General features: G+C 38.4%; 1 protein-coding gene across 1 annotated transcript in view; it reads right to left on the bottom strand.

Annotated features, from left to right (window-relative positions):
* VWDE (von Willebrand factor D and EGF domains) overlaps nucleotides 1-8,334 on the bottom strand; it is a gene marked incomplete at its 3' end in the record, with an annotated part of 15,850 nt that extends 7,516 nt beyond the window's left edge. The window contains exons 1-4 of the mRNA XM_010133377.1: nucleotides 8,147-8,334; nucleotides 5,079-5,310; nucleotides 2,167-2,426; nucleotides 623-712 (exon numbers count right to left, since the gene is read on the bottom strand). Of these exons, the coding sequence (XP_010131679.1) occupies nucleotides 623-712; nucleotides 2,167-2,426; nucleotides 5,079-5,310; nucleotides 8,147-8,191 (627 nt within the window). The remainder of the gene's footprint in view (nucleotides 1-622; nucleotides 713-2,166; nucleotides 2,427-5,078; nucleotides 5,311-8,146) is intronic.
* Between the last annotated feature and the right edge of the window lie 4,624 nt (nucleotides 8,335-12,958).

Raw genomic sequence — 12,958 nt, forward strand, 5'->3', positions numbered from 1 at the left:
TGTTCCCTCTGACCAAGTGGCATGCACAGCTCATGTCCCAGCTTCCCTCTCTAATCCCACATCAGGTTGACCTCACTCTTCCCTTACCCTCATGGCCAGCCCAAGTGGCATGCACAGCTCATGTCCCAGCTTCCCTCTCTAATCCCACATCAGGTTGACCTCACTCTTCCCTTACCCTCATGGCCAGCTGGGAAGAGGCCCTCACCTAGGCTATCCTGTGAGCCATGTGCTGGGACAGCCTGTTGGGATAGGTCAAAACCATGCCAGAAAAGGCAGTGGCAGCTAAATGTAATGGACAACAGTGTTCCAGGGCTCAGGTTTGAGCTGTGGCCCTCCTATTTTACACACACAGGATCAGAGTTGACCCTAGCAGCTGGAAATCAAGGCTTCACGTGTGCGAATTGCTGATTCAGCCTTCCTGCACCCTGACTACAGGGGAAGCACAGTAACAACTTTGAGTCTTCTGCTTTTTGACAAAATTTAAGTTCAGTAAAACCCACAGCATATTCTATTAATTTACACTTAATACATTTGGAGTGTCTTCTAGTCAGAGGATTGACCGCTGTAGCAATACTCAGAAAGATTCCTACTACTACAAAACATGCTTTTCCTTCAAAATTACCTTAATACCAGCAAAAAATGCCTTGCTCTCAACAGAGGGACTTTGCATATCCGGCTTCTCCATGAAAAAAGCAGAACTGCTACAGTAGACCTGTAGAGCAAAACCAGCATAATATAATACATTTTTGGTATGAAGTGGTCACGTGAGGTCAAAACCCAGCCATAATGGGTCAGTTTGATGGACTCATCACGCTTAGTCTTGTTTCCACCGGAAGTTACCAATTGCCAGTGGTGCTGCTTAAGAAAATCACAGAAACAGTTCAAGCATCCTAAGACCTTCTCCTGGCATACTTCACCAGTGATCTAGAGACTTCTTGAACTAAAAACCACATACAAACCATCATGTTTAAGAAGCACCTAAGTTTCCACACATTTAAATCCCTTCTGAGACACCTTATGGAAATGCATTCTATACTTTGTTACACATTATTTCCTTCTTTTTTTCTGTTTCACATTGTTTGCCTTTTAATTCTGTTGAGGGGCCATTAGATCTCTCATTATCTGAAACAACCATCCCCTCCCCCTCCTCTTCTTACTATACTTTTTTCCTGGTATTAGGGGCCTAGATACTCTTTTCCAAGCTGAAGAATTTACTATGGTTTCCCTTCACTGAACCAGGTCCATGCTACTAGGCACTGTGGTGTTACATTCTCTCTTTGTTTATTCTGCTGTATCCCTTTTGAAATGTGTTGACCACACAAGTAATATTTCAGATCTTGAGAAAACCAAAGACTCACAGCAGCAGCAAGGAGTTTATGACTGACTTTCCTTTTGACTGTCACTGAGCTAACACTGTCAGCCAACTATGCACAAAGTCTCCAAAGGATAGCAATCGCTATTGCTGTCCATAAGCCATCCAAGCAGCCTGGCTTTGGCTCAAACACACATACAGACACACATCAACCACATCCTTTTTTGGTTTTTATTTTGGCCAGGAAAAAATGAACCTGTACTTTGGCTCATACAGGTAGGAAGCTTATTGATTTTCCAATGCTTAAGCTTCTCAAAGTCACCATGAGAGTCTAGGTCTTGATTCTGCTCCCATGGAAGGTAATGCAGGTACTCTCACTGCTTTTGATGGCAGAGACTAAACCATTTACATCTCATCCTAGAGACAAAACCATCAAGCAGCAACTCCTATTGATTCATATAAAAAATCTATGTCATGAATCAGCAACACAGCTTCTCAAAACCTCTGGCTCTTACAGCCTCTCAAGTGCAGTGGCACCCCAAAATCCTCTTAAGCTACAGTATCAAACACAATCACAGAAGGGTGTGAAGAAGATGCAACTTGAATAAACATTGATCTCCTGGAGGCATACTGTACTGTACTGAGACAAACAGTCTTGAAACTTTAACAGCAGTGATAATTACTGATAATTACTGTGGTATTTCCACATTCTTAAGAGCACTGCTGGTATGAACAACTAGAAGCTGTATGTTTCTGCCACAAAAAAATTATACAGCAAGGTCCTGGAACTCTAACAACTGTTAGTATCTACTGAAACATAATTATAATGTCTTTGTAAATATGTTTTAACATACTCTGTCTCCAAGTCTGATGTTTATCCCATCTACTTCTAGAAGTGAGAAGGTATGAACTGCTGTTTCATGTTTCAGTTCTTCTTTGATACCTTCAGGAGAAAGTCTTGACCAAGTAACAATGAATCCAACTGAGCTGTTCGCAAAAGGAATGCCAAAGGTACACCTTAGGTAAATGCTGCCTTTGATCAACTCTGCTACAACTTCAGGAATGGCTGGCAGTGGTGGTGACACTGATGGAGGTGATGAAGGAGCCAGGTTACCTAGTCAAACAGAAGTGTGGTTTGTGCTTTTTATTCTGTGCAAAACCACTATTGAATGAAATGACACTGATGTATACTTTACCAATTAATACATTATTTACTTTTTTCATATGTGGAAATACTATATAATTACTTAGAGAATCAGAGAAAATATGTGTGTTCCTTTTATTAATTATTAAAAGGAGAACAAATGCTTTATCACCTTTGATTATACCCTAGCCAATAGGAAGGTGCTGAAGAAACAAAACAAAATGAAACAAGAGAATAAAATACAATTAATTTTTTTTACCAGACAGGAGAGAGCAATATGCAAAGGAATTTGCCTGACAGAAGAATATTTTATCTATTTATGGAAAAAAAAAGAAAAAAGTGCTATGTAAACAGGAACAGAATAAGCAACAGTATGATTTGTAGAGTCATCTTCTATTTGAATTCCACATAAACAAAGTAATCTGTAAAACAGCATTACTAAAATTACATTTTAACATCTTGGTACTCATTCAGAACATTATGCTGAGAAAGTACTTTTGTAATCCAAGGTCTGAAATTACCTCCAAATGGCTCATTTTTCAATAGACCAAACAATACTGCAGATAACATGAATGTGTTTTTATTCAACACAGAATATGACTAAAGGTTGACATTATTGGGTCATAGATGCACAGAAAATCTTGAAAATTGAAACAAAATACTCACTGCTACAGATGCCTTGAATTTCCATTCCCTCGGGATCACAGCTCTGTGGCTTTGCATCTGAAACTACTATAAATTATTCTCAAATTGTATATTCACTCACATACAGAGTACACACACCAGTGCTCTTAAATTATTTGCCTATGTTAAAAATACACCAAATATCACAAGACACTAATTGAAGTATAAATGAGTGGAACAGAAGCAGCCTTGCAATCTGATCCATATACAATTACGGTAGCAGTCAGTACAAAACCTTGTGGTGGAAATCCTAAGTAGATTGCCTACACCTAGGAGGAGGGACACAGAACATTCTACCACCTCTACATCTTTTACTGCAGATTACCCAGTCGATACTTACAGATGTAATTAGTGAACAAAAAGGAATTAAACTTTTCTCTTGAATGCTTATTCATTAACTGTAACCCTGGAAAGCCAAATTCAGTGCAGACCTGCTTGGAAAAAAACATCTTTCCTACAGGGATCTGAGAAAAAGTGCTTGTGCATTATTATTGTTTGGTATTTTGAAAGTTATTACAACCAAAAAAAAAAAAAGGAGGAACTTTGATTAAACATGAAAATAACAGGGCAAACTAAGTCAAAAGGGAAACAGCAAACACCCAAAACCCCATTCACTAAAAAGAATGAAGAGCAGGATTTGATGTTCCATGCTTCAGTGATAGAACATTTGAATTCCTTAGCATATAGAGGAGAGACTGTTTGAAAATTTGCATCAAGTGTTTACAGCTATTGTTTCAAAAGAAAAACACACTACACATGGTAAGCTAGACACAAAAAGCAGCACAAGAATACAATGCACTTCGCATGAAAACATCACCTTAAAAGAGGGCTTTTAAACCCAAAATGTGTTGCAGATTTACAGTGTTCAGCAGAGCCAAACCAAAGTTATATTTCTGTATTTTGTTTCGAGGCAGTAGAAATTTGCTAGCTCGCTGCCTATGGTTTTTATATCCTCTTTCCTCTTCAAGAGCCATCACCCAAAGTAAATGCAGTCTTATAGTGCAGAAGTTCTTAATTTTTTTTTCTGTTAATAAACCCTTGGAGAATGCCTTAACAATTAGACCTAAAGCTATAGCGATGGGCCAGTGAAGCACCAGGAAACCCACCATAACCCAGTTATGTTGTTAAGCTTTTGAAAGCAGTCATTAACAGAGCAACACAGTATATGATGCTTAAAACTATTGCTAGTATTTTCACAAGAGTGTGTTATACAGGCCTCTAAGAATTTTCTCCTGCACTGATTTGTCAGTATTTTACAGTATTTGTAACTGTAAGGATTTAACCATGCCTTCCTTCACTTATCCGGAATGAATAATGAAATACGGAAGTTTTGTGCTGTGAACAGCTGCCCAAGGGTCCAAGACAATGCAAGATGTCACAGAAGGGCTCCAGTTCTTTCTCATAGTACTAATAAAGTGTGTATCAGCACAGCATTTCTGTGTTGAATTTTCTTCTGGCAACAACGTGTATACTCTCCAGAAAGACGATGAAAGAATTACTGGAAGAAATCTACTCCTAACAACACTAAACAATAATTGATATAAATGCAGTTTGGTCAAGCTCTTAAACAAAATCTACTCTGACACATCATTCTACGCCTATTCAGTAACGGGTGTTTGCAGACTACGAGTGCCGTTGTAGCTACTCTGAATTCTGACTTTTGAATGTGTCTTATATCCCCATTTCATTATATGGAAAATTTCAGTTCTTAAATTTCTGGGCTCTGAACAGTACTTGAGTGCTAAATGCAAGTAAGAAAAACTCCTCACCTTAACATACCAAATAATTTTTCTATCATATCAATATTAAAAGGAAGGGTTGCAACAAATTTTAGCATGTATAACTATTTCCAGACATTTCAGCTCATCTAAATATCAGAGAAATGCACTTACTCATAAACACACACATTTAGTTGGGTTAGAACATGCGTTTTCTCACCTTCTGCACAATATCCCATGCATCCCTGGGTGGGCTGAAGTAAGTAAACAAAAAAATCTCCGCAATTCCTCACACTGACAGGGATTCGGAAAAGACAGCAGTCTTTTGAAGTGCTGAAGAAAAACTGCCACGTAGCACAAGCTGTTAACTGTTTGATCTCACCGGGTTGAGGCATGGATTCTGACTCCCTCAGAGACAACCAGACAGGGGCTTGAGTACCACAGCGATTCATCTTCAGCACCAGAGAAAAACATCAGAAAACAGTTCATGCTATATCAAACTGTTGCTGTGCTTTAATGAGAGGTACATATGTATTCAATTAATCTCCTGCATGAGCTTTTAGCAAAGTTTAGATAGTATAATTAAGGGCTTGCTTACTTTCCTCCTCAAGGCTGAATACACACAAAGGAGACTTAAGACCTTCTTTGAGTCTAATGAATTTGTGTTTCTAAAGACAGACTATAATTCTGTGCCTGAAGAACTTAACTGCAAGACACACTAATGCGTTTTGACCAAAAAGGCTAACGGTTGTGTTATGGCTTAGTGAGCTACTCTACACCTGTTAACCTACAGTAACTGACTGTGTGAATGCTATCAGAGCGCAGAAAATACAGGGTAGAACACACATATGCTGAATACCAGCTAAAGGTGCTAAAGCTGACACATTTTTTCTGCCCTTTGTCATGGACTGAAGGCTCAAGCTAACCTGCATTTCTTCTAAGAGATGTGGCCAGCTGATGCAAGGTTACGGACTTGCAGCCCTAGCCAAAAATGCAAGATGCCTGATAAGCCCTGTCTTTCAATTCCCACCTTTAGAAATAGGTACGCTTGTAGCTCCCTCCATAACAACCACGGTGACTTTGTAGCAACCCTACATCCTTTGGTGTTTTCAAAGCAGTGGGCATCACAAAGCCTGTGGTTCACGTGCTCATTCAATATGTCATTTAAGAGGGCTGTTGTTCCCCTTCTCGCAAACAAAAGCCTTGTTCAGTGCTTGTCACTTGTTTGGTGAGAAGTGTGCTGTGGAATAGTCTCCTACACCCCTCACCACTGTGGCTATGTGAAGTCTTCAGGTCAAGGAAGCTGTCATGAAGGTCACACCTTAACAGTAGTATAAATCGTGGCAACCAAAGCATAAGCCTGACACCAGAGTTTACTAGTGGAATACAAAAAAATGAATCCTGAGAAAAAGAGACAAAGAAGTAATCCGGTTTGTGGGTTACCAGAATGAGTTAAAGATTACTTCCTGTCTTTCATGTGCTGCACAAAGCAAACTCAAGAGAAACACCTAGAAGGACAAAGTGTTTTAAAGCCAGCATTTGGAAAATATTTGCATGAAAACTGTAAATCCAAAATTGTGAGATTTTGAGAATCTCTTCACCTTCATACATTGCCTCATGTATTCCTTTCTTTGACTTGATAGTGAAACAAGTCTCAGATGATCTTGTCTTTAGACCTAGGGGTTTAAAGACAACTGCAGATTCATTAAGCAACTATTATCTCAAAAGTACCCTTTTCTTTCTTAATCTAGAATATCTGATCCACCATCAATCCACCACACAGACAGAATTAATGAGAGGTAGAGACAAATGGGAATGGATTCTTTAACGGTCTGAATCTTCGACAAGGATTTAATGCAGCTATAATAAAAGTTCTCATAAAGGGAAAGAAGGGAGGAAACTTCCCAAGACATCTATTTTAGTTTTGATTGAATGTTTTGACTTTGAGATTTCAAAATAAATGTCTTGTTTTGTCAACAGATGCAAAGAAGCAGATGTCAACACATAAATTTCATTTGCTGAATAAGTTTTGAATCAATCTCTTTCCAGCTGTAATTATCTAGACTTTTCTGTGTTAGGGTGTTAGCCTATATTTACCAAATATTTAGTAAGCACTGACAACTCTGCTCAGATTTCTAAAGCTCTCCTACATGATCTGAGTGGGTATCTTGCTAGTCTAACCTCTGTTCTAAAAAACATTTTTTTTTCTCCCTGTTTATCATGCTGGTTCTTTGCATAAAAGTATCTGATTTGAGAAAATACAACTAGTTAATTAATTTGTTTGTATTAAATCTAACCAAAAGTCCTCCAGGAATTATACTTTTTGTTAGTTTTTTGCAGCATAAAAGCCTAGGCAACACTAGCCTCTGCAATGCAGCCCTTGAGAGGCCTTGAGTCAGCTGCACATTAAAGGTACTTCAGTGCCTTTATTCTGCTGTAAAAAATTAATATAAATAAACAGATAGATAGATAAATAGATAAATAAATAAAAGGGGGCGCTATAAACTCAATTAAATTTTATTAGTATCTTTTAACTGTTTTGCATTCCCTTAAAAATGTTTCATTTTGGGGCTTTTCTCTTTTTTTCCCCCCCCCTAAGAAATTGTGACCAGAAGAAAATCACTGGTAAAGTATTTTAACGACTTTTTTTTTTTAAACAAGGAAATGTTTTAAAATAGGAAACTAAAAAGATATATCACCTTAGAATACAACAATTGCAGAGACGTAATAATTTATTTTGTACTGTACCAACAAATCTAAAGTATTAAATATTCCAAGTAATTCTTGAGTCTTAGGGGACTTGCAGATGACAAGGCAACTATCTTCAGCTAGCTCTGTTCAAGTCATTTTAGGAGTAGTCTCTTCTCTCTAACATGATCACTTTTAAAGTTCCACAATTATTGGATTCATATGGCTGAAAGTCTTTATATCACTTTCATATGCCTCTCGTAACAGACTGACCCTCACATATTTGCAGCTTTATCTCTGCTACGGTGCCACTGAGAAAATCTGCTTAGCAGTGACTACAAATGACAGCTTTTGAGTGCTCTAAAAGGGATGTAATTTATCGTCCTCTGCTATTGCCCATGCAGTGTAAAATTTTCAACACTTAAGACTTAATTGTCCAGTTAACACATTTTAATATACTAAAGTATTTAGGGAGAATATGTAACTTGTATTCCTCCACATCAGTCTCCATAACCGTATTCTTGTTTTATACCTATCCCACTGAAAAAATCTGAAGAACAAAAGATGTATTTCTCATAATCAAATGAGATGTAACAATACCTCCACGCACTTGGTTGGCATCTCAGCAGGCTTATCAAAAATCATAAAGCGATACCATCCTGGTGTTAGGGAATGGTCACATATTAAATCCTGAATAGCTGATTGCTGGAGGTGCGATGAATCAAAATCAACGCTTCGGTAAGGGCTCTGCAGGATCTGATGTCCACCAGGAGAGCATTCAGGCACTGCGGAGCAAGAGTATTTTGAGGATCAAGATGGAATGCCTAAAAAGTATTTTATAGAAGATATTAAGTATTTTTAATGGGACAATATGGATATATTGGAAATATATCACAATATGGGGTGAAACTACTTTTACTGAAAAACATACTGAAGTCTTAGTAACAACAACAAATCAGTATGTTAGCACTCTAAAATTTAATAGAATTCATCACGTGCTAACTTCCTCTTCTTTAAGCAGACAAAAAATGCAAATTAACTACCACATTATCAAAGATGTGTATGGAAATGGATAGTTATGCATTTTAAGTAAGTTTGCAAGACTGATGTCTAAATTTTAATAAAGTAAATACAACTGACAAATGTATTTTTAGATATCTAAGTGAACTTGTGGCCTCAAGAAAAAGAAAATCTCAGAATTGCTGCTAGGTAAAATGAAGTATTAGAATCTGAAGAAGTCTTTATGGCAGTTTTTTAAAATGCAGACTCATTCAGAAATAAAGCAGAATGCCAGAATTTCTGAGACTGATCTGTCAGCTGAGTTGACTCCTGTCAAAGACAGGGACAAGAAAAGTTCCAGCTAATGGCATATTTGTCTGCAACACACCACGTGGCCATTCTTGCTCAGGAATGTGCTTGGGAAGTGAAAGTAGGCAAATATAAAGTAAGAGAATGTTTACAAATAAATGACATTTAAAATACACCTATCTACATACCTTTCTTTCAAAAATGGATACCAACCGATGCTGACTGTGAATGGAATTTCAGTTTATATTGAATGACACAGTTAATCTTTTTTCTTGCCTCTACTATGCTACTACTGAATTAAAATTATGCAGCTGTAAGCAAAGCTCTACGATCTTACATTTTGAATACTAATACTCTGATCTTCAGTTTTTGCCCCCAGCTTTTTCTGTATTTGTCCCATATTTTTCATGGTGTAATTATGTCACTGATTACAAACATATTTTGGTTCATATCATGCAGTAATGCACTATCTTCTTTTCATGTTATTGTCCAGAAAACCACAACTATAAACGAGTTTCAAAATCAAGTAATTCCCTTCTTTAAATGAAGATGCCTCAGTGAAAGAACAGTCTTCATCTCTTTCAAGCACAGTATGAGAATCCTATAGTCTTTCAAAGCCTGAAGATTTAATTTGATATGGCTTTAGGCTATCCAGGCAGGTAACAATAGCTTTATCTTCTATCCTCTAAGGGCAGATGGAAGTCAACATGATTGACTGCGCCACCACTGTGCTTCTGAGTTGCTCGTAGTAGCCTGTAGGCTATTTGTGTCCCTACAAGTTGACCTTATTGAGAATTTATCCCTCATTGGAATTCGAAGAAAAGGCCTTGAAGAACCGCAGGTCAGTCATGTGTATTATTGAAATGTTTTCCAAGCAAGCTACAGCACAAGAAGTTTATGAACCATGGTGAAAGTTTCTTCCTGTCTTCTATTTTTTATTGGAATTCTCCCTTTCATAGAGCACACTCATTAGTTTTCTTTCCTGTAACTGAATCATTCCTGAAACAATTAGTATCTGTTACATTTCCCACTAATAAATCAAGCTAGACTTGAGACAAGTCTTTATTTTCTTTTCCTCCACAGTTTAATTACATCATAATTTGATAGATCTTTAAAAGAGCTCACTGTACTCATTTGTAATAGGGTTATAAATCCTCCTAAAGATCAAACCATACATTTCTTACTATGCACATCACTTTAAAATGTCACCCAGCTATTCACGTCTTCTTTCTTCCTTTTTAGAAATAGGCTAATATTTCCATAGTTATTGCTTGGAAATCTCATGTTGCATAATGCTGGTCATTTTTTTCTTTCTTTCTTTCTTTTCCTTATCCATTCTTCAAAACAACTGAAGATACCTGCCACCATCAATAACACAAATTAAAATATCTTATTACACATCTGAGTGTAACTGATGCGCTGTCTAACTCTTAATGACAGCAGAAACAAGTAAGACGATCATATTTATGGACTCGTACACAAGAAATGAATGTTGTGTTCTCTGTGAAAAAGTTAGCCCTGCAGACCAAATCTGCTCAAATCACAGGCATTTAAGAGGGGAATTGGCTCAATTTTGAAATGATTTTCTTATTCAGGATGTATTAAAAAATAATTTTGAAACAATCATTCTTTCGAACTTCGTTTGAAAGAACGGTATTTGTTTGAACACCGATGCTCCAGAGAAAGCCTTGCCTGTGTCTAACACCCAGCAATTTCAGCTCAATGAGTCAGGTCTAACAAAATTGTAAGGAACTGAAAACAGGGTGTGATAACTGGAAAGCGCTAAGGAAGCTTACCTACAAGGCAAGCTTACCAACCAGCTCTGCCTAGTACGGAGGAACATTAAAGCATGGGAAGATGTACGTGCTGCTATTGACTTCACTTTATCCACAATCACAGAATATTCTTACATGTTCTGAACAAAATGCAAAACTCACATTAGTTTTAACAGAATTGTTCATTTAAGCAAGACTACTCTCGATGGAAATCTTTCCATATATATGGGAATATTCTTTTTAATTATTTCTTTTTGGACCTTCAAATGCATTAGTGATTTAATAACTTTAAAATTAATAATTTGCTTCAGAATAATGGAATTGTAATTATAAAATACACAAATGTGTAGCTGAGAATTAAGACCATAAAATTCACCCTCCTTTGTAGACTGAGCACCAGATTGAACTTAATCTAGTGGCGACACATGCAACAGGCTATGAGGACAGACTTATTTCTAGGAAGTCAAATTCTTCCATTTTGTTTGGAGGTCCAGATACTACATAGTCTGCTGAAAAAAGCAATCCATCTTGGGAAAATATGCAGCTGTTTCCCTAGAATTTAAGTTTGCTTATTATACTCTGTGCTTTTTTCCACAAACACCCTATATACTGTATACAGCTCTCTACTGTTCTTTAACTGAGGTCTCTGCATGCCAGAAAGAATATGATTCCATATTTGCTTTTTTTGACTGTCATCAGGATTGATACAGTGAGCTCTGCCTGGATCCATCCCAGTCCTACTTGGTCCTGCCAGACACTGAGAAACGTGACCCTAAGCCAGAAAAGAATTCAACTTTGGCAACATCTTAAACACAAGAATGTGCTCGTGGATAAGCCTGTTGGGAGACAGAGATGAAATCTCTGCCAGCACACTGGGGTTTGTACCATGACTGCCACAAACTGGATCAGGCAGCAGGTACTCTGAACACCATAAGTTAACCAAAAGTCAAAGAGGTTCTTGAAATCAACACAGGAGAGAGCACAATTTCCACAAAGAGAGATATTTAAGCGGCTCCTGATGACTGCCTCTGTGGTACTTGGGGAAGGGGGGAAACGAGTTCCACGAAGGAAAGACTTCCCAATTCCCAGCTCATATTTCTGTTCCAACCCATGTGCAGAGAGGGGCTGAAGATTTTCCACCTGTCCATAATGTTTCCAGCATTATTGAGCAGTCAAGGACTAAGGATTGCTGGCTACAGACCAGAGCAGAGATGGGAAAAGAAGCCACTCACGGAGTACAGGCAGCCAAGGGCAGAGCAGCAGGACTGGCAACTCAGTCCCGCGGGTACTAACAGCTTATCAGTTTTTATCTCCTGCTGTCCAGAGGCCAGACTCTGGCAACTGGCTACAGATAAACAAACCATGACATGAGTAAGTGTCCGCTCTGCTCCTGAATGTGCCTTTTTTTTTTTAAACTATGTTTTTTATTTTTTTTTAGCTACTGACTGCATAGGACGCAGCCTATCAGCATCCTAAGGTGGAAATTAGAACTGGGACTGCATAAAAGAAGTTCACTTTTTGGAAAAAGTTATCCTGAAATAATTATTTAGGGTAACACTTCTAAAGCAAAATATGACTGTAACGATTTACCTAAAAGATACCATTTGCTTGGATGAGACACATAAAAGACCATGATCACACACGTTTTAGCAACGACAGTATCGTAATGCAACAGAACAGCAATTTGAATATTCCTACAAGGAACCACGAAGAAAATAGAATCAATACATGCACATTAATACATCTTTATAAATCACCTTACTGAATGGGTGTAAAAGCGTTTTTCTATCACTCAAGTCCACACCCTAAGGGAACCTTTGTAAAGATAGCAAATAGTTACATAAGCTTAAAAAAACCGTAAAAGACATTCTGAGAGAATAATTTCTCGTAGTTCTCCATATAACACCCTATTGTTTCTACTCTGTATGTGGATTCCTCTCAGAAGCTTGAAACAATACGGGTTTTGCACCGGTTTTACAAGCACTTTGCGGAGGTCCCAGGGAAGGGTGTGCCTACGCACGGCACAGGGAAGAGAGCAAGGAAGCGAGAGCGGGTGAGTTAACATCCCTGGTCTTCGATTTTCGCGTGTCAGGCGTCCCCTGCAGGTTCACTGTAACAATGGCAATTCCTATTCTGTCAGTGAAACTCGTTACATGTAACTGTGGGGCTGGAAGACGAGAGACGTGCGGGCACAAGGGCAGGGCCGTACCGAGCGGCTCCCGGGGACCGGACAAGGAGAGCGCTCCCTGCCAGGGGCGGCTGCTTCAAAACCCGGCGGGTCTCAGGGAAAGCGCTGCCCTCTCTGCGCCACGACGCCTGCGCCCTCCCC

The sequence above is a fragment of the Buceros rhinoceros genome, unplaced genomic scaffold (assembly GCF_000710305.1).
Source record: "Buceros rhinoceros silvestris isolate BGI_N320 unplaced genomic scaffold, ASM71030v1 scaffold17083, whole genome shotgun sequence".
Taxonomy (NCBI): domain Eukaryota; kingdom Metazoa; phylum Chordata; class Aves; order Bucerotiformes; family Bucerotidae; genus Buceros; species Buceros rhinoceros.